Source organism: Panicum virgatum, chromosome 9N, assembly GCF_016808335.1.
Source record: "Panicum virgatum strain AP13 chromosome 9N, P.virgatum_v5, whole genome shotgun sequence".
Taxonomy (NCBI): domain Eukaryota; kingdom Viridiplantae; phylum Streptophyta; class Magnoliopsida; order Poales; family Poaceae; genus Panicum; species Panicum virgatum.
The window spans coordinates 19,441,485-19,462,254 of record NC_053153.1 but is presented as its reverse complement, the minus strand read 5'-3'; the positions used below and the strand labels follow the sequence as shown (position 1 = coordinate 19,462,254).

The window sequence follows — 20,770 nt, the reverse complement described above, 5'->3', positions numbered from 1 at the left end:
CAGCCTGGCATGGCAGTGCTCGCAGAAGCAGCCCGATGTGGCAGTGCCAATCCGAGCCTGGCAAAAGGACATTTGCGGCCTTGACTAAGTTTTTCTTTTTCTTTTTTCTTTTTGCAAATTTATAAACCTGGTCTGTTGAAGTTTAACTTAAGATAAACTATGGGCCTGTTTAGTTGGCAAAAAATTTGGGCAAAAATTTATGGCAACTTTTACAACACTAATCAGAAGTATTAAATATAAATTAATTATAAAACTAATTACATGGATGGACGGGAAATCGCGAGGAGAATCTATTAAGTCTAATTAATACGTCATTAGAGGTTGTTTAATATAACACGACATTGTCTAATCACTGCATAATTAGGTTCATTAGATTCGTCTCGCAATTTCACCCGATGTTATGGAATAGATTTTGTCAATTATTCATATTTAATATTTCTAATTAGTATTCAAACGTTCGAAATTATTATAGCGCAGTAAAAAATTTATGAAACTAAATGCGCCCTATAATGAATGGGACGTACAGGAATGTTTGTTACTGATCTGTTTAGTGGCAGCCGATTTGTTGCTATATCCATGGTAAACCTTTCCAAGGTTAACGGTTTTTCTTTGGAAGGAGTGATTTAAGGAATGCCTCTGCGCGTATTCCGTATTCCTCTAAACTAATTGACCGCCCACTTCTCCCTTTCTACCCGTCCGGAATCTCGCCGGACTTTCTTCCGCCGCCGCTATCTAGAGGTGCGCGCCGCCTCCGCTGTTTCACCGGCCGTCGCAGCTACATTTCTCTATTTCCAACTCGTTTGCATGCATTTTCCATCTTGACTAAAGAGTTCCTCTTATCTTCGATTCTTTGCGTAAGCACGACACATGGCGCGGCCGCGGATCGACAGGGCCGAAGCGGACGCCGTCCTGCAGGAACTGCGCCGCCGGGAGGAGGACGACTGCGACAACTTCCACCACTACGAGTTGGACGCCGAGCACCGCCTCAAGAATCTCTTCTGGGCCGACTGCGACTCCCGACTCGACTACTTCTCCCATGGCGACGTCGTCGTCTTCGATACCACGTACCGGACCAACAAGTACGCCATGCCGTTCGTCCCCTTCGTCGGGCTGAGCCACCACCGCACGCCCACGTTGTTCGGCTGCGGCATCATCTCCGACCAGTCCCTCGACTCGTACGTCTGGCTGCTGCGCACCTTCCTGCTGTCCGTCGCCCAGAGGAGGCCCAAGTCGGTGATCACCGACGGCGGCGACGCGGTGGTCGCGGCCGTCAAGATCGTGTTCCCGGACTCCAACCACCGGATCTGCTCGTGGCACGTGGAGCAGGCCATCGAGGAGCACCTCCACGGCGCGTCGACCCGGAACGAGTTCAGGTCCCTGGTGTGCGACGCGTGCTCCCCGGAGGCGTTCGAGGAGCGGTGGTACGGCTTCATGGCGAAGCACCGGACCGCCGGGAACCGGCGCTGGCTGGACGACATGTACGGCAAGAGGGAATTATGGGCCGCCGCGTTCGTCCACGACAAGTTCTTCCTCGGCATGGCGGGCGACCAGAGGACGGAGTGCCTCGCCACGCGCCTGCACACGGGCCTCCACGGGGGCATGTCGCTGCCCGACCTGCTGCGGCACGCCGACGCCTGCGCCCACGGCATGCGCCGCGCTCGACGCCGAGGCCAACAGGTCCCGGGTGGAGCTCACTACCGGGCACCGGCACCTGGAGGAGAGCGCCGCGCGCTGGTTCACGCCGGCCAACTTCTACCTCCTGCGCGAGGAGATCAAGATGATCGACAGCTTCGAGGTCGTGGAGGCGACGGCCAGAGGCCACCCGACGTTCGGGAAGAAGGTCTACATGGTGGTGTTCAGGCAGCGCCGGGGCGTGCTCTTCCACGTGGAGTGCTCCGGCTACGGCGTCGGCGAGGTCATCAGGTGCAGCTGCCGGAAGATGGAGCGCGAGGGCCTCCCATGCCGGCACATCCTGTGCGCGATGCGCCACAACGACTCGTCGCTGATACCGAACTGCTGCGCGCTGCGGCGGATGCGGCGGCGAGGCGACGTCAAGTTCGAGCGGCTCCACGAGATGGAGGAGCTGGGGCGCCGGGTGTTCGACCTGGCCTCGGAGGACGCCCAGGAGTTCAAGGAGATCAAGGAGTTCTTGGAAGGCTGGCTGGATGATAGGAACGCAGTCCTTCGTGGCTCTGGCGCCGTTGCTGTAGTGGACAGCAATGCTGCAGACGACGCGGACAGCGTCACGCCGGTGACAAAGAAGACCAAATTGATCGAGGGCTGAGGTGCGGCACACGAGAGATTGGCCTCGTTTGGTTCCCGCTAGGAAATCCTTAGCGCACGCATTCTGAAAAGAGAATTTTAGCCGTGTGAAGTACCAAATGAAATTTATTTGCAAAACTTTTTTTAGCGATGGTATAATTTTTCACAATGAAGCTAATGACGATAATTAAATGATGATTGGCTACAGTGATACTACAGTAATCGTCCTCTAATCACGCGGTTAAAGTCTTTATTAGATTCTTAAGGGTTCCTAGCGCGGGAGTTCTGAAGTTGGTATTGTAAACTGGCTTTGTTTGACACCTCTAATGGGCGGTCAAAGTGTGTTTTAAGATTTTCCTAACACAAACCAAACATAGACAATTATTTCCATGCGGGCTGAATGCGTTCCTTGTATCTAGTTATTCTTTGGTGCTTGATTTTTTTAGGGGAAAGCTATCACTCAGAGCAAGGCTAATGATTTAGCCTGCTGCTGGCTGCAACAATCTTTCCAGCTCACATCTCAGCCTACTTGTATAGTAGTTTAGCTCTCCACCATTAATACATGGCCCACTTATCTATCTCACAAAATATCTTAGTTCTTGTGTCGAAACTGACTGTAAGCTAACAACCCATTTCTCTTCTCTCTCCTCTTCTCTTTCCTCCACCTCAGCATTTAGCTTGCTTATAGCCCACCATAATACTTGCTCTCAGAGTGATTCGAGGCATCCCTCAGTTCCTCAATCAATTTTTTATTTCACCAAATTCTCCCTTTCTTCTCCAACTCCAGTGAGATTCCCACGAGGTTAGAGTTCGGTTAGAGTTTCAGGATTGCTAGAGCCCTGGTGCTCTCACCTGGCCTTAGAAGGAGGGTGGTCGGCAGCAGGCCGGCTCGGAGGTGGTAGTGAGCGCGGAGGCGGCGAGGGCGACGGAGGTGGCACCATCGGCCTGGACGGTGGAGGAAGGTAGTCGGGCTGGTGCCAGGGTGGGGGCGACCGAGGCAGGAGGGGTGGAGGGAGGGGCCGGCGCGGCAACCGGCGTGGGCGAGCAGGGGCTGCACCGGAGGGGTGGCGGCGGGACTAGCGGCGTGTTTGGGCTGGCGCAGGGAAGAAGGTGGGGGAGGGGAAGAGGAAGAAGGATGTAGAAGAGATAAGGTGTCTGGGGGTAGACGATGAAGGAGAATTGTTGGATTTTGATTCAGCGGTCCAAAAAATAACTCGAGAGCTAAGATTTCACTCGAGAGTGACAGATGAACACTTCCTTTTTCTTAAAATTAAATGTTCGATAAAACCACACGAGGAAATGTTAATCAACAAATTCCTAGTGTGGTCTCTATGAGCACGAATTTGTAAACTCGGGGTCAAGAGGATCACTGAGCTTCACCAATTCAGGGTGTCATCACTTTCCTAGCCTGTTCTATCAGAGCGTCGTGCCAAGAGATTAGAGATGCACGGCAACAAGCCAACAAGGCGCACGGACCTTCCGCCATTATCGTTCAGGCCGTGCCACCATTCGAGGAGGCAACGCGATGTTCCTTGCGGGTGCCTACGTCTTGCCGTCTTCAACAGTCAACACAGGGCGCGGCTACGCATGGCCTCTGGTGGTTGCGCACGCGCGCGAGGCCAGCGAGAGCGATGAGCACGGGGAACGTCGTTCAGAATTCAGAAAGACGGCTGCTGACGTCCGGGACCAGAGGCAGCGCATCTCCGGCGGGACATGGGGATTGGATGGAGTGACGAATAGGAGCAGACGAGTCGGCGGGAGAGCCTTGGGCGTGCGCCATGCCGTCCGTCGCGCCGCGCCGCGCCACGCTGAGCACCGGGTCTCGCGGTCGCCCTCGTCCGCCCTCTAGCAGCCACACTCCACAAACCAGGCGCAGGAGCGCAGCGGTGGCGAGATGCAAGAGGGCGATGCTCCGAGGTGCTTAAGGGGAAGGAGACGGCAGCTAGGGACGCCTTGAGTGCGGCGGCGCTCCGGCGAGCCGCCGGAGGACGCCCAAAGGGTGGACGGTATCTGAGATACCGACCGGGTGGACGGTATTTCAAATACCGTCCACCCCTGGACACATACCGTCCGCCCGATTTGACGTTTGCGGTCGAGATTGGAAGCATCGCGGGGGCGTCTTCCTCGCCAGGGACGTGCGGTAGCTGGTCGGTGGCCGCGGAGGAGCGGCTGCACAGGAGAAGCAGCTGCTTCCGCTTCGGCTGGGCAGTGGCGACGGCGGCCGGCGTGGTGGTGCAAGCGCGGCCAGACATGTTCGTTGGAATGACGCACTGGTACCCAGCGAGGCCTGGTGCTTGTTTGTCCCGGTGTCGCGCGGCGCGCGAACTGGACGCGCCGCCTGAACTGGAGGCAACCGGAAGCTGCCCGCGCGCGCGGAAGCGGCAGCAGCCACGAGCCTGTCCGCAACGCGGGCACGGCTCCTGCGAGAAGGTCGTGGTCGGCGGATCAGCGGCCGTTCCGGTGTGACAGTCGCCACAAGCCAAAAGGAAGGCGCGTGACTGCGTCTGCGTGGTCGTGCTCGATGGAAAAGAGCGACGAAGAGAGACGCAGGATATGGCCGAAACGCGGCGGCGCCCCGGCCAGCCACGGCGTGCGGGGCATGAAGCTGAGGAGGCCATCGATTTTCCCGCGACCCCCGCTGTCGTCGCCGTTGTTTGACCACCCTTGTTGCGTGCAAGATGCAGCGGCGCGAAGCTGTCAGGATCGTGGGGAGGGTCGCCAGGGATAGCCGCGGCGCGGCGGTGCTCCGGCGAGCGGCGGCATCAAGCGAATTACAACTTGTTTTTTCGCTTTTAGGAATATTGTTTTTTTTTCTATCACTTTTCCTTGATGCTACCATGTAAAGGTAGTGAAAACTGCATCGTGTCTCCACGAGACTAAAGCCACGTCCCCTCCATCTCCCACGAACTTGGTCGCCGTCGTCTCCCCCGCGGCTGGAACGAGTGCGCTCTCGGCTCTCGCTCGCTGCCCGTGCCCATGGACCCGCGGAGCGGCTTCTGCCCGGCGACGAGGACGTTCCGGAGCCTGCGCCTGCCGATCGCGCTCCCGCCGGAGGACGCGCCCGTCTCCTTCCCGTCCTTCGCCCTGTCCCGCCTCCCCTCCCCGCTCCCGGCGCACCCGGCCATGGTCGACGCGTCCACCGGCGCCGCGCTCTCGTTCGCGGCGCTGCTCGCCCGCGTCCGCTCCCTCGCCGCCGCGATGCGCGGCGCGCTCGGCGTCGCCAGGGGCGACGTCGCTCTCGTCCTCGCGCCTCCCAGCCTGGACGTCCCCGTGGTGTACCTCGCTGTGCTGTCCCTCGGCGCCATCGTCTCGACGCTCAGCCCGCTATCCACGGCCGCCGACGTCGCCCGCGCCGTCGGCCTGTGCAGCCCGTCCGTCCTCTTCGCCACCGCCGCCACCGTAAGCAAGGTCCCCGTGGGCCGGACGAAGCTGCTGACCGTCGTTCTGCTCGACTCGCCGCAGTTCGAGTCCTTCCTCCACGAACACGAGCCGGCGGAGGCGGACGGGCCACCGCCGGTCCAGATGCGGCAGTCCGACGTGGCGGCGATCTGCTACTCGTCGGGGACGACGGGGCGGACGAAGGCGGTGGCGCAGTCCCACCGGCGCCTCATCGCGTCGTCGCTGCAGGTCCCCTCGGCGCGGCCGCGGGCGCCCGGCGGGCCCGTGGTGACGCTCCTGGGCGTGCCCATGTTCCATTCGTACGGCTTCCACATGCTGATGCGCGGGGTCGCGGCGGCCGAGACGACGGTCGTGGTCACCGCGCCCCGGGGCGGCGCGGCGGCCGTGCTGGCCGCGGGCGCGAGGTGCCGGGCCACGCAGATGTTCGTGGCGCCGCCGGTGGTGGTGGCCATGGCGCGGGGAGGCGGCGGCGGCCCGGAGGGGTTCCCGGACCTCGTCCGGGTCGACTGCGGCGGCGCGCCGCTGAGCAGCGCCGCGGCGTCGGCGTTCCAGGAGAGGTTCCCCGGCGTCGAGCTGTCGTTGGTAAGTGTTGCCCCACTTGGACGGATAATTTTGCATAGAGATTAGCACTCCGCGTCAGAAGGCAACACATCATGCTCGCTTCTTTAATTTCCACCTTGCGCACGAGGATCGCGATGGAAATCTCTCTGGCGTTTTTCTCAGTGCAGTTTCAGCGGGGAGTGTCATCGCACGAATATCAAAACTGTAAATTAAGTAACCGAATTGGAGAAGTGTCATGATAATAACACTTTTCTCACACTCAACATTTTCTCATGTGCCATGTCAGCAAATTTAATATTTATGTCACTCTCATTACACTTCCACTGATATTAGTGGGTGGGTGGAAGTTCCCGTTCTCACGTAACTTTTGATGTTTGGCGCCAGGCACAGGCAGCAACATTCACGTGGCGACCGACCTAGGACACCTCTGGTGTGGGAGTGGCCAGCATGTGAAGTTGCTGGATTTATCCCCTTTCAAAAATAGTATTTTTTTGAAAGATCATCCTTTCAAAAATAGTTACTGTGATTTGTCCTTTAAAAAAGTTATCAAATTTGTAATTGCCATCACTCATCGTAATATAATTGTAACTATTATTTTTTAGGGGGATATAATATTTACAATGTTGGCACATAATATCAGCAAAATGAATATGGACCATAGGTTTGTACGGGATATCTTCTCTTAATGTCTAGATAAGTACTAGAAAAGAACATAGACACCAAGCGATGAAGCGAACATGCACATTGGCGTTTGAGGGCTAGCTGAGGGGTTATGAACCATGGCTGGCACACTCTCACTTTACTGTGTATAATAATAATCCTTTGATGTGGTGTACAAATTAACCACAGGCATTAGGATCAACTGAGGGTGGCGTGACATCAAAAATGGTTGGTCATCAGGAATGTCGTCGGATAAAATCAACAGGGCGACTATGTAGTGGCGTTGAAGCCAAAGTTGTTGACATTATTAGTGGTGCACTGTTATCAATCTATAAGCAAGGGGAATTATGCATTCGAAGCCCTAGTGTCATGCTAGGTAACTACATCACTATTTTATCTACTTATATTTGCATCATATATCTGTTTATCTTTTACATTTTGAGTATAAAGATGGAACGGCAAGGTTCCACATCACAGCATTAATTATGTTCCTAGTGCAATCAAGAGTCCAAATAAAAAAAAAAGTTGTTAAAGAGAAGGCACTCAACTATGATAAGGTACTCTAAGGAATATTAAAAACGATGATTGTTTCAGGTATATCACACAAAAATAATTTTTATTAATTACATAATTTATTGAAATGTTTATTTATAGAAATTAATATATCTCCAAACTAAGGAAACAAATACATCTATCACAACACTGTCCAGTTTCAATGCTAATATAAGAATGGTGTACAAGAATGCTAAAAATTTACTTATAATAAAATTTCTGCACTAATTTTATTCTTTTTATGAATTTTATATTTACATATATCAGATGATAGTATTTATTATGTTTCCTTATATTTTCATAGTATTATAGTTAGTTGTTGAGTAATCATGGTCACACATTTTTCTCTTGTTTTATGAATACAATTCTAATGTTTGTTTAATCACGACACACCTTTATCAAATGATCATCAATTGCAAAAGTTTTTCACCTAAATTTAAAATGCAATTTAAAGTATGATATGGTATCCACATAATGGTCCATTATAACATCATACAACATAGGCAATAAACAAACATGGCTACATAGAAAAAATAGTATCATAAAACAAAAAAAATCAGGTTATTACCCAATTCATTGCACTTTATGAATAATCAATAGAAAACATCATGGTAATTTAAATATAATGAGGCAAATAATTATAAGCAAGTTATTTTTTATCATAATTTTCAAAGTAATGATTACTTATTACCAACAACTTGATTGAATTGTTCATTCTATATTAATCATATAGGATATGTTGGAGGTAACGAGACAAGAATATCTGCATTTGACTCTGATGGCTGGCTTAAAACTGGTGACCTATGCTATTTTGATGAAGATGGCTTCCTTTACGTAGTTGATAGACTAAAGGATATCATTAAGTACAAAGCATATCAGATATTTAACATGTTTCTTTTTTGTCATGATTTAGTTGCACTAATACCGTTGACACATTTTTGTGCCCTAATATGAAATACTGTGCGTTTTGTACTTAGGTTGCACCAGCAGAGTTAGAGGATGTGCTACATTTGATTCCAGGGATATGTGATGCTGCAGTTATCCCGTACGTTTTCTTATATATAAGTATATAACTAAACAAATGATCTGCACAATGTTTATATTTTATGATCCATTTGAACAATATTTTACTTCCATGGTAAGTTATCTTATAATGTTTCAACATTTTCATTGAAAATTAAGATAACCATTCACCAATGATGATTACATTGACACTAAAAATGTTCTATTGGACAAAAAATCTATACTACATCATCCTTTAGAACAAAATAAAATGTTTATTTATTTGTATTATTTTAAATAGATAAGTTATATTTCTGGTCTAATCTGATTATTTATAGTTACAGTGAGATATATAAGATAGCTTCATAACAATTCAACATAATTTCACACTAAGTGAACACATATATCCAATCATATCGAGGCGTCTATGTACTCAATACGTATATACTATTCAAATAGGATAGGGTTATTTAAGAATGTTGGTTGTCCAAGGGTTACCAATTGTTTGTTATTTCGAACATTACATGTTTGTGAGGTTCAAATTTACTCCATGTACTTGCATATAGATACCCGGATGAAGTAGGACAATTGCCAATGGCATTTGTCGTAAGACAAAATGGGAGCAATAACCTCACAGAAGACCAAATAATCGATTTCATTGCAAAGCAGGTGCATACTGTGACACCACGGCCCAGGGCTTAATAGGATTAATAGGATACTCATACCAATAAGTTGCAACTTTTTTTCGACAAAGTGTGCATAAAAGACTGGTGTTGGTCTGTGAGGACAATCTATGTCCTAGAAAGCAGCCAGATATAAGCGGGCCCGGTCTCGGGGAGGCGGGACGTTACACATACTTTGGCAGCCTACAAATGTCATCACGTATTGTATTGTCTGCCAAACTTGCATACGATATATTTACATATGCTAATTGGATTAAGTTTTATTAGGTTGCCCCTTACAAGAAGATACGCAAAGTTGTTTTTGTTGATTCAATACCACGGTTGCCATCTGGCAAGTTGCTGAGGCGCGAGCTGCATACACAAATCACACTTTCTCAAAGTACTAGCCGGTTGTAACGCACACGAAGCCACTTCTAGCAACGGATGAGGCCAGCTAGCCGTGTGAGCAGTCACAATTAATGCATCATGAGCAACAGATGAAATTCATGTACTCTTAAGTTGGAAAACGGGAGCAGAAATATGCAGAATTACCATGGTCTTCTATTTGTATATCGTCTTCTATATGTTGATGTTGAAGTCATTCAACTGTGACTGGTCAAGGCTGGAACTTTCTATAATCTAAAAAAATGCTGATGTTGAAGTAGTATTTTGTTTTCTACTTTGTTAATATGACGGCCACTTTACAACTTCTAAAAACATGTGTTTGGTACGCATGGAAAAGTTACTCTAGCCTCAAAAAGCAAGACTCTAAAAACATGCTTTGCTTCCTCCTACAGATACTGTAAGTAATGATCCAGTTGTAGTAGTAGTAGAGGAGTTTATCTTGTGCCGCCCTTGCTGTGTTTCTGGCCTTGCTGCCCGCGGCCGTGAGGAGTTTGAGCAATTGAGCTTCACCTCCGATCCACACACGGTGGCACAGCAGAGACCACTCTGCAGCGGCATGCATGTGGTCTGCCACATGCGGAGTGAACTGTCACTAGCATTCTGAGGTGCATTAACGAAGCGAGAGGGCGCCCTTGAGAGCAGGTATTATAAGCGACCGAGAGCCGGTTGGAATCCGACGTGGGGAGGAGAGAGAGCCAGAGCGGGCGGCCTGCGAATCGCCCGCTGGGAGCCGGCGAAAACTCTCCCGCTCTCACTGCAACACATTAATGCGCGCGCTGCGACCTGGGGAGCGGCGTGCTCCCAGCCGGCTGCCGGCTGGGATTATAAAACTTGCTCTGAGTGCTCCCAACTCCACCACCGTCCACCGGTGACCCATCTCTAAAACAGGAGCTGCTCGCCCGATCCCGAGGCCAAGCGCAAGCGCCTTCACATCGATAGATCTCTCCACCTCGCTCCACGGCCGGCCACCGACTGCTCATCGTCATCATGGCCCTGAAGCAGCAGCTGCCGCGTCATTCACTGCTGCTGCTGTTGGCGCTCGCCGCGGTGCAAGCCGCCGTGCCGCCGCCGCAGCTGCAGGTCGGCTTCTACGCACGGTCGTGCCCACGCGCCGAGGCCATCGTCCGCCACGTCGTCCGCCGCCACTCCGCACGGGACCGCTCCGTCCTCCCCGTGCTCATCCGCCTGCACTTCCACGACTGCTTCGTCAGGGTATGCGTGCGCCGGCCGTCGTCGTCACTCGTCGGAGACCATCTAGACAGTCCTAGCCCGTCATGCCATGTCCAAGATTATTTTCTCCGCCTCTGATGCCTAGTGTTTGGTTGGCTCCAATGCACAGGGATGCGACGGCTCGGTGCTCATCGACAGCATGCCCAGCCACCCGGCCGAGAAGGAGGCCCCGCCGAACCTAACGCTGCGGATGCTCTGTTGAGATTAGTCCCACATTGGTTGTGGGGGGAGAGTTGAACTAACATAAAAGTGGGGGGAGTCTCTCACCTCTTGGGCTAACTTTTGGGGTGTAGCAGGACTTCCTCCGGGTGTGCGCCTGGTTGGACCAACTCTCCTGGTTTTGGGCTGACAATTGGTATCAAGAGCTAGTACATGTTCTACGGTGGCTCGATCAGTCCACCCCCGACAACCACCGTTGAAGAAGCGCGTGATCCCACGCAGGGGTTCGACGGAGACGAAGATGGCGGGCGACGGCGACAAGAGGCGTGTGCGGGAGTCTGGCTCCGCCGAGTTCGCGTCAAGTCCTAGGTAGTTAGAGGAGTGGTGTGCGTGGCACGCGATTCTGGGATGAGGCCGCGATGTCCGAGCGAGCGCGCAGCTCACGGCGTCGTCGAGCGGTTCCAGCGGATTGTGGCGCTAGTCCCGGGCATGGAGAGTTGGCTCCACGGTGCCCCGGCATACAAGTAGCCCCTGCGCTCCTCATTTGTAAGCCGCCGAGTCCCTTTCATCAATCAAAGGGCTAAGATACAGGAGCAGCGTTCGTGGCCGAAAATCCTACTGTTCATCTTCCACCTCCGTCTGTCGACGAGTGTGAGATCTAGGGAGAGCGAGGGTGAGAGCGAGCTTGCGAAACACGTGTTCCGGGCATTTCCAACAATTGGTATCAGAGCTGGGTCCGCAATCTCCTGTGCCCGTGCACACTTGGGTGTGTAGGCCCGAAGCCTAGGGGACCGTGGGTGTGAGGCCCGTGTGTGCTCGTGTGTTGGGCCGGTCAGTGGTGGACCTGTGGGTGTGAGGCCCATATGTGCTCGTGTGTGGAGCCGGTCACTGGTGGACTGTGGTGTGGGCCCAGTCAGTGCTAAAGGGCACCAATGTGTGAGGGGGAGATTGTTGGGATTAGTCCCACATTGATTGTGGGGGGAGAGTTGAACTAACATAAAAGTGGGGGGAGTCTCTCATCTCTTGGGCTAGCTTTTGGGGTATAGCAGGACTTTCTCCAGGTGTGCGCCCGGTTGGGCCAACTCTTTTGGTTTTGGGCTGACATGCTCGACGTGGTTAACAACGTCAAGACGGCCGTCGAGGAGGCGTGCCCGGGGGTCGTGTCGTGCGCCGACATCATCGCGCTAGCCGCCAGGGACGCCGCGGCCATGGCGGGGCGGGTGCGCTACGACCTGCCCACGGGGAGGAGGGACGGCACCGTGTCCAGCGCGGCCGAGGTGAACCTGCCGAGCCCATCCGTGTCGTTCGCCGAGGCCCTGTCCACCTTCCGCTCCATCGGCCTCGGCGTCGTCGACCTCACCACCTTGCTAGGTTCACATACCATGGGATTCTGCCACTGCGGGCTCATCGTGAACAGGCTCTACAACTACAACAGCACCATCCCGTTCGACCCGACCATGGACGCCGGCCTGCTCGCCGTGCTCCGGAGCCGGTGCCCGCCGCACGTGGTGACGACGCCGCAGAACCTGTCCCGCGACGCGATCGTGCCGATGAACTTCGACGCGCCGCTCGGCCCGTTAGGCCTCGACAACTCCTACCCGAGCGTGCTCGCCGGGAGAGCCGTCCTGCAGATTGACCAGGAGCTCGCGTCCTCTGGCGCCGCACGCCGGATCGCGGCCATGTTCGCGTCGCGGCCGGGGAACTTCCGGCTGCAGTTCGCCAAGTCCATGGTGAAGCTGGGGGGCGTGAACGTCCTGACGGGGAGGCAAGGGGAGGTCAGGCTCAACTGCCGACGGTTCAACAGCTGATGGATGGTGGATCGTGTAGACTCAGAAATCCGATGGCACAACTTCACGAACTCAGTGTCAATGCAGAGAGTAGATAGTAGACTGTTATGTTGTTCTCTATTCATACATATACATAGTAGTACCAATATAATGTAACGATGTTGGTTGATTGTTCTTGTGTTGCTCTTGTGCAGAGTTAAATGTGCAGGATGACAAATGTGGAGGAAGCAGAACAATCGAGTCAATAATTCACGATTTTTTTTTGTGATTTTCTTCCTAGACATGAGATGGTTATGGAAAAACTCTTTTAAATTTTTTTGAACGATATTAATGGAGTATGAAAGTTTGTTTCTCCTATTGCAAGGGAACCTTTCTTGCATGTAAAAGAATTGCTTGAAGATAAAGCGTCAGAATCATAATGGGCTAATAATTATGCTGAGCGCAAATAGTTCTCAACAGCTAAATTTCTCCCATTATATCCAACTCCGATCTTTTGTTCCAACCCACCAGGAAACATGTCAAGATAGAACATTTTTCTTTAGTATAGAACTATAGATGTGAATATGTTTTGCTATAAAGTAAGCTAGGCAAAGCTAATAAAAGCATGGCTCAGAACAAAAGTAACTTTCGAGTAATTGCTAATGGGCTACTTTAGCCAAGCACTCAAAAAGAGTCCAAAACATCATGTAGGTCGGCTTGCGAGCCCATCTAAATATAAGGATGCCAGCCCATTAAGCTTAATATCTATTTCTTTTCCCTTGACATGCATCTACTATGTTTCTAATTTCTTAAATTTTGTATATGCTCAATAATAATCCAACTAAGCAGATGTTCAACCAGCCTGAGCTAGCTAGACACAACCATTTATTATTACAGGTTAACAACTAAACTGAAGGGGCTTTGAATCCGCGTGGCGATGCATAGAATTGCGCGACAAAATACCTTTTGTTGCCCACGCACTGAGCACCAGCACATATGCACGGGCCAACGGCCCATTGCTCCGATTCACGGCCTATTTAGCCAATTTTAATCTCTCTTTTTTTTGCAAGGGCGACGTCTCGACTTAAGGAACAGGAAGCCCTGGCCGGGAGGGTCGACCAAAGGCCCTCCTTAGGCACCACAGTAGCAACTCTATAAAGTGGGCCCCTTGAACTATAAAAGAGGAGGCCCCATCGTAGATAGAGAGGATTTGATTTCGAACAACACAACAAGAACAGATAGAGAACTCTTGCGTTGTTGCAAGCTTGTACTCCCCCAAACCTTTGAGCACCCGGGCTCTTGAGCAACACGAGACACCGCCCCACACTAGACGTACAACATTAGAGCCTGAACCAGTACAAACCTTGAGTCATGTGTGCTAGACCATCTCGGATCCGACGCACGATAACACACAAGCGAGTAGATGAGTAGTTGACCATTTTCGGAACCGACACATTCTAAGCGATCGAGGGTGCTATTGTACATGCACACTAGCTAGAAATGGAATGAATTTCAGTTTCACCGCCATCATCACAATCTTCTGACAAGGTAGCAAGCAAATATCATATATTTATCTAGCATGCCGATTTTTTTATTGTTCAAACACAAAGACATTATGAGGCAGCACATCAATCTAAATATTGATTAATCATAGGATAATCATCTTATTCCATACTTTCTTTCTGCCAAGTCTCATGCAATGGCATGTGAACTTTATTCACCGGTATCACATATGACACTGATACCTATCTAACACGAACAACCAGCAACACACTGCATAGGATATGCCAGTGGGTTGTTCATTATGGCAGCTGTGTTGCGCATGCATGGAAGCTGCATTGACGTCTGGCACATGGAACCACACTAGCACCGAGGTACCGTCAAACCTTGCATCACTGGAGGAATGTAATATGATTGCGTCTGCATCTGTGTGATCGGGTACATGGCACCAAACTGCTGGCATTCTGGTGACATGATGCCCTGCATCGTTAGAGCCAAGCAACATTGTTGCTGCATCTAATGTGTGATCGGGGACATGGCACCAAACTACTGGCATTCCGGTGACATGATGCCCTGCATCTTTAGAGCCATGCAACGTTGTTGCTGCATCTGATGCGTGATCGGGTACACTGCACCAAACTGCTGGCATTCTGGTGACATGATGCCCTACATCATTAGAGCCATGCAACGTTGTTGCTGCATCTGATGTGTGATCGGGTACATGGCACCAAACTGCTGGCATTCTGGTGACATGATGCCTTGCATCATTAGAGTCATACAATGCTGTTGTTGCAACATGGCTAGTGGATATGGTTGCATCATTGGTGGTGTGTACCAAAGGAAACTGGTTGCACTAGCACCAGCAGCATAAAGAGCTAGGAGGGCGAACAAGGCAAATACCTTGTATGATGCCATGGTATCCAATTACTATAGTGACTAGATTATAGGATGATTTTTTTGATATGTTTGGCTGTGGTGAGTGGGGATTAGTGAGGATCTATTAGGTTCTATTTATAGAGGAATCCATGATACAAAGTCCATGCAATCAAGGAAGGTATTTGGCCTTTGTGAAATAGAAAGTTGTATTCAAATAAGAATGACATGACATGGCATTTGGTCAATCTGGAAGTAGGACAACTCTTTTTCTTGGAAGAGAACGATACGTTCCCTGATGACATGTGCTAAATGCTGCTGAATGTTGGATTTAGTGATTCTCAGATAAATATTTAAGGGGAATGTGATTACTTTACTTTCCATGTCAATACCACATCATCAAAATGGGTAAGGGGGATGCAAGAGGAGGTTAGGCTCAAGTATTGGCAGTTCAACAGCTAATGGAAGGTCAATCATGTTGATTGAGAAATCCAATTGCATAACCTCACGAGTTTAGTGGCAATGCAGAGAGTAGACAATATAAACTATTCTATTGTTCTCTATTCATATCTATACATAGTATCAACATAATGTAACAATGGGAGTTGGCTATTCTTGTGTTGTTCTTGCGCAGAGTTAAACTGTGCAGGATGCAAATGTTGGGGGGAGCAAAACAATGGAGTCAACTATTCATGATTTTTTAATAGTTTTCTTCCTAGACATGAGATGATTATCGACAAACTTTTTTAAAATTTTTTTGTGAACAATATGAATGGAGTATGAAAGTTTGTTTCTCCTATTGCAGGGGAACCAATGTATTTCTTGCATGTAAAAGAATTTGTTAAAGATAGGTTGAATTAAAATGTATCGTCATAATGGGCCTATAATTATGATGAGCGGAAGCAGTTCTCAACTGCTAAATTTCTCCCATTATCTCCAACTCCGATCCTTTGTTCCAATTCACCATGAAACATGTCAAGATAAGCATTTTTCTTTAGTATAGATGTGAATTTGTTTCGCTATAAAGCTAGGCAAAGCTAATTAAAGTATGGCTTAGAAGATAGAACAAAAGTAAGTTTTGAGCAATTGCTAATGGGCTTATGGTAGCCAAGCACTCAAAAAGAGTCCAAAACATCATGTAGGTGGGCTTGCGAGCCCACCTAGATATAAGGATGCTAACCAATTAAGCCTAATATCTATTTGTTTCCCTTAACATCCACTATGTTTATAATTTCGTAAATTTTATATATGCTCAATAACAATAGAACTAAGCAAGGTTCATTCCAGCCTGAGCTAGCTAGACACAACCATTCATTATTAGAGGTCAACAAGTAAACCAAAGGGTGTTTGGATCTACATTAAAGTGCTTAAAATAGGTTTAGTGGTCTTAAATTATAGTTTATGTTTAATAAAGGTAAGAGTATAAATGACGCAACAAACATATTGTGGCATTCTGACGAGTCCAGTGACCCTGGATCTCCAGTGGGCCCGCTTCCGCTGGCAGCTTAGCCAGCCCACGGCAGATCTCAAACTAAGATCTCTCACCCCTCTCATGGGCCCCGGTCATGCCCAAGCCCACACATCTTAGCCGACCAGTCGGAGGGATGAGCTCTCCCAACTGGAACGGCTGCGTCCGCCAATCGACCTCCCGCCTCCCTCTAACGAACCCACGTGGGGGAGGACACGGACGACAGTGATGTTAGCGCTGGGGGTTAAAGGCAACGTACGAGCCAACCACTCCTCCCATGCGTGAAATAGTGTTTACTGACATCTTACAGGCAACACTATATCACCTGCCCATCCTCGGGGATGGGTGACGGGAGAGGCCGTCAGTTCCTACCCTCTCGCACGACATCATCATGACCACTCCACCTTGCGTCACGCTGTCACGGGGCAAGGTCCTTATGAGGCAATGTGCGCTCAACAACATGAAACCCACCCCGACTGGCTAGATCGGGCCAGCCGGAGGTCACTCGTCCCTCCCGCCCCCTCGACTGAAGAAGAAGGCGGATGGGGACAGAAGCTAGTCAAGGACGGATAGGGACAGAAGCTTATTAGGAAAGGACCAACCAGAGGACAACCATTCGCCCGACTAACAAGGGCGACGACCCCAACTGAAGGAACAGGAAGCCCCGATGGGAGGGTTGACCAAAGGCCATCCTCAGGCACCACAGTAGCAACTCTATAAAGTGGGGACCCCTTGAACTATAAAAGAGGAGGCCCCCCAGCGTAGATAGAGATGATTTGATTTCGAACAACACAGCAAGAACAGATAGAGAACTCTTGTGTCCTCGCAAACTTGTACTCCCCCAAACCTTTGAGCACCCGGGCTCGAGCAACACGAGACACCACCTAGCACTGGACGTACAACATTCAAGCCTGAACCAGTACAAACCTTGAGTCATTGTGTGCTAGACCATCTCCGATCCGATGCACGATAACACGCAGGTGAGTAGATTAGTAGTCGGCCATTTCCGGAACCGACACATTTGAAGCCATCAAGGGTGTTGTTGTGCATGCACACTAGCTAGAAATGGAATGAATTTCAGTAACACCGCCATCATCAGAATCTTCTGACAAGGTAGCAAGCAAATATCATATATTTATATAGCATGCTGATTTTTTATTGTTTAAACACATAGACATTATGAGGCAGCACATCAATCTAAATATTGATTAATCATAGGATAATCATCTTATTCCATACTTTCTTCCCGCCAAGTCACACGCGATGGCATGTGAACTTTATTCACCGGTATTACATATGACACTGATATCTATCTAACACGAACAACCAGCAACACACTGCTGAGGATATGCCAGTGGGTTGTTCATCATGGCTGCTGTGTTGCACATGGAACCACACTGGCACCAGGGTGCCGTCATGGCTTGCATCACTGGAGGAATCGGGTACATGGCATCAAACTGCTGGCATTCTGGTGACATGATGCCCTGCATCTTTAGAGGCATGCAACGTTGTTGCTGCATCTGATGTGTGATTGGGGACATGGCACCAAATTGCTGGCATTCTGGTGACATGATGCCCTGCATCATTAGAGCCATGCAACGTTGTTGCTGCATCTGATGCGTGATCGGGTACATGGCACCAAACTGCTGGCATTCTGGTGAAATGATGTCCTGCATCATTAGAGCCATGCAACGTTGTTGCTGCATCTGATGTGTGATCGGGTACATGGCACGAAACTGCTGGCATTCTGGTGACATGATGCCCTGCATCATTAGAGTCATGCAACGCTGTTGTTGCAACATGGCTAGTGAGTATGGTTGCATCGTTGGTGGTGTGTACCAAAGGAAACTGGTTGCACTAGCACCAGCAGCATAGAGAGCTAGGAGGGCGAACAAGGCAAATACGCTAGATGAGGCCATGGTGTCCAATTACTATAATGACTAGATTATATGATGATGTTTTTGATATGTTTGGCTATGATGAATGGGGATTAGTGAGGATCTATTAGGTCCTATTTATAGAGGAATCCATGCTACGAAGTTCTTGCACTCAAGGAAGGTATTTGGCCTTTGTGAAACAGAAAGTTGTATTTAGATAAGAATGACATGACATGGCATTTGGTCAATATGGAAGTAGGACAGCTATTTTTTTTCTTGAAAGAGAATGATAGGTTCCATAATGACACGCACTAAATACTTTCTAAAATGTTGGGTTTAGTGGTTCCTTCTGATACATGGGTAAGGGGGATGTGATTACTTTACTTTCCATGTCGATGCCACATCATCAAAATGGTTCGAAAGTTTATCAGAGTAAGGTTGTAGCGTAATGAGCCCCTGATCTTTTCTAAGAGCCTTTTCCAACCAAATTTGTCTTATTTTTCTGTTACACACAAGTCACAAATGGTTGGGAGATAGTGTAGTTTCCATGTCACTGCCACATCATATTTGTTTGCTAGTTTGTAAAAGTAAGTATGTAGTTTTGTGAGTTCATTAGGCTTACGGCACCTCCTAACTAAATTTTTTTGTGACCATTTTGATATGACGATATGAAATAGTACAAAAACATAAATCATCACAGCTAATGGTAGTATTTAAATAGTAGCACTAAAGTATAAGTAATGTTCAAAACGATTGATGTTTATCCTAGAATAATAAGAGTTATTTATTCCCTTAAAATAAGTATTTTTTTTGCATACTTTCAAAAAATTATAAAACATTAATACGTGACCTGATAAAAAAAATACTTACCTAACAATGTATCCATCGATGAGATCTATAACTTTCTAGTTTTCAATTTTTCACCTAAAATCATTTAGAATCCCAAATAATCTTCCAAATTTTGAGCAACAAGGGTCAAAAGGAAAGAAGTCATTGCAATAAGAAATCAAGGATCTGCGAGATAGTGAGGCAACATGCAGAGTGAGTTTTTGCAGGTTTGAGCACTGTACATATTAACGTAAAAAGGATTGTCATACATTACCACAAACAGGGTAATTACCAATGAGACAAACACTACTTTATCTATCTATAAATCTATCTATAAAAAGTTGAAACAATTGAAAATCTTTCTTGCCAAGATTAGTCCCACCGTACCCCTCACGGAGGCCCCACTTGTCAGGCCAAAAGATTTGACGAAAGGGAGGGAGAGATTGGTTTCGTTAATGTTTTCCACCAAAATCCTATTAATTTTTACACCAGCAATTTTCTATACCCATCTCTTGTACTCACATATTACTTTTTTTTAGCATACACATACTTTCCTTTGCACATACATCGACTCATAATTCACGTTATTTTTTCTTTTGGAATGATAATAATTGACATCATTGTTTATGGAAGGAAAAAAAAGACGTGTATTAATGTATTACTTTCCTTTAGTATACACATACTTTCCTTTGCATATACGTTAACCCACAATTCACATCATTTTTTATTTTGAAAGGATAATAATTGACATCATTGTTTATGGAAGGAAAAGAAAGACGTGTATTATTTTTAGAAGAAAAATAAATGGCATTGTTGCTTGATGGTTTTGGAAGGATATTAATTGACATCATTGTTTTATAGAAGAAAAAGAAAGATGTGTATTTGTCAGCGTAACATGAACAGGGGTACCCATAACCCCAGACAAGAGTACGATTAAGGGAAGATGGCCCACCAGCCAGCGACGTCAGCCGAAGCGGGTCTGGGAGGCCCAAGCCTAGATTATCCACCCATGGGAGTGGGCGCCCACAAGAGCGGGCTGGAGCACGGCCCGCCACATGAAGCCCGGGGGAGTCCTGCCCAGTAAAATGACTTTTACTGGGTAGGAACTCCAGGAGATTACGGCGCGCGCTGCCGAGCTCGGTACGGAGCTCAAGGAGTAGGCGGCTTCACCATAAGGACATCATGATTACGGGGGAGCCGTGCGCTCAGACGATAAGGAGATAGACGGCTAGACAGCTTATCCCTGAGCTACGTCCCGTCAAGCTGTAAATGAGCGGTGGTCGGGACCCACCACCATTTACTGCGCATCCCGTCAAGGTAAAACCCGGGGTAGCCCGAGTTGCCACCACGGGGTCGACCAGAGATCACCCCGGACCATGGGGCCCCCGGGACGCATCCGAGGCCGCTTCGAAACCACCCAGGGACACCCTGGGGTGTGCCCACGAGGCCGCCCCGGGTCATAAAGGCCCACAGGGCACACCCGAGGCCACCCCGAGACACTGCAGGGCCGCTCGCCGGGCCGCTCTGAGCATAGCAGGGCGGGCTAGACAAGCCGCCTGCTCGACT

General features: G+C 49.1%; 3 protein-coding genes across 3 annotated transcripts; all 3 read left to right on the top strand.

Annotated features, from left to right (window-relative positions):
- The first annotated feature begins 867 nt into the window (after window positions 1–867).
- LOC120688821 (protein FAR-RED IMPAIRED RESPONSE 1-like) lies at window positions 868–2,284 on the top strand. Its single transcript, XM_039971190.1, has 2 exons — window positions 868–1,677; window positions 1,721–2,284. Exons 1-2 carry the CDS (start codon window positions 868–870, stop codon window positions 2,282–2,284), a joined length of 1,374 nt encoding a protein of 457 aa, XP_039827124.1.
- Window positions 2,285–5,238: 2,954 nt separating this feature from the next.
- LOC120688820 (4-coumarate--CoA ligase-like 7) lies at window positions 5,239–10,811 on the top strand. Its single transcript, XM_039971189.1, has 7 exons — window positions 5,239–6,243; window positions 7,072–7,258; window positions 8,168–8,311; window positions 8,410–8,479; window positions 9,003–9,105; window positions 9,387–9,472; window positions 10,766–10,811. The coding sequence occupies exons 1-7, from the start codon at window positions 5,239–5,241 to the stop codon at window positions 10,809–10,811; spliced, it is 1,641 nt and encodes a 546-aa protein (XP_039827123.1).
- A 1,184-nt stretch (window positions 10,812–11,995) lies between these two features.
- LOC120688818 (probable peroxidase 61) lies at window positions 11,996–12,700 on the top strand. Its single transcript, XM_039971188.1, has one exon. It carries the CDS (start codon window positions 11,996–11,998, stop codon window positions 12,698–12,700), a length of 705 nt encoding a protein of 234 aa, XP_039827122.1.
- The last annotated feature ends 8,070 nt before the right edge of the window (window positions 12,701–20,770 follow it).

Coding starts and splice junctions, on each gene's coding strand:
- LOC120688821 (XM_039971190.1), top strand. CDS start 868: ATGGCGCGGCCGCGGATCGACAGGGCCGAAGCGGACGCCGTCCTGCAG. Junction 1,678..1,720: donor CTCGACGCCGAGGCCAACAG/GTCCCGGGTGGA, acceptor CACCTGGAGGAG/AGCGCCGCGCGCTGGTTCAC.
- LOC120688820 (XM_039971189.1), top strand. CDS start 5,239: ATGGACCCGCGGAGCGGCTTCTGCCCGGCGACGAGGACGTTCCGGAGC. Junction 6,244..7,071: donor CCGGCGTCGAGCTGTCGTTG/GTAAGTGTTGCC, acceptor AATTAACCACAG/GCATTAGGATCAACTGAGGG. Junction 9,473..10,765: donor AAGTTGCTGAGGCGCGAGCT/GCATACACAAAT, acceptor CCATCTAGACAG/TCCTAGCCCGTCATGCCATG.
- LOC120688818 (XM_039971188.1), top strand. CDS start 11,996: ATGCTCGACGTGGTTAACAACGTCAAGACGGCCGTCGAGGAGGCGTGC.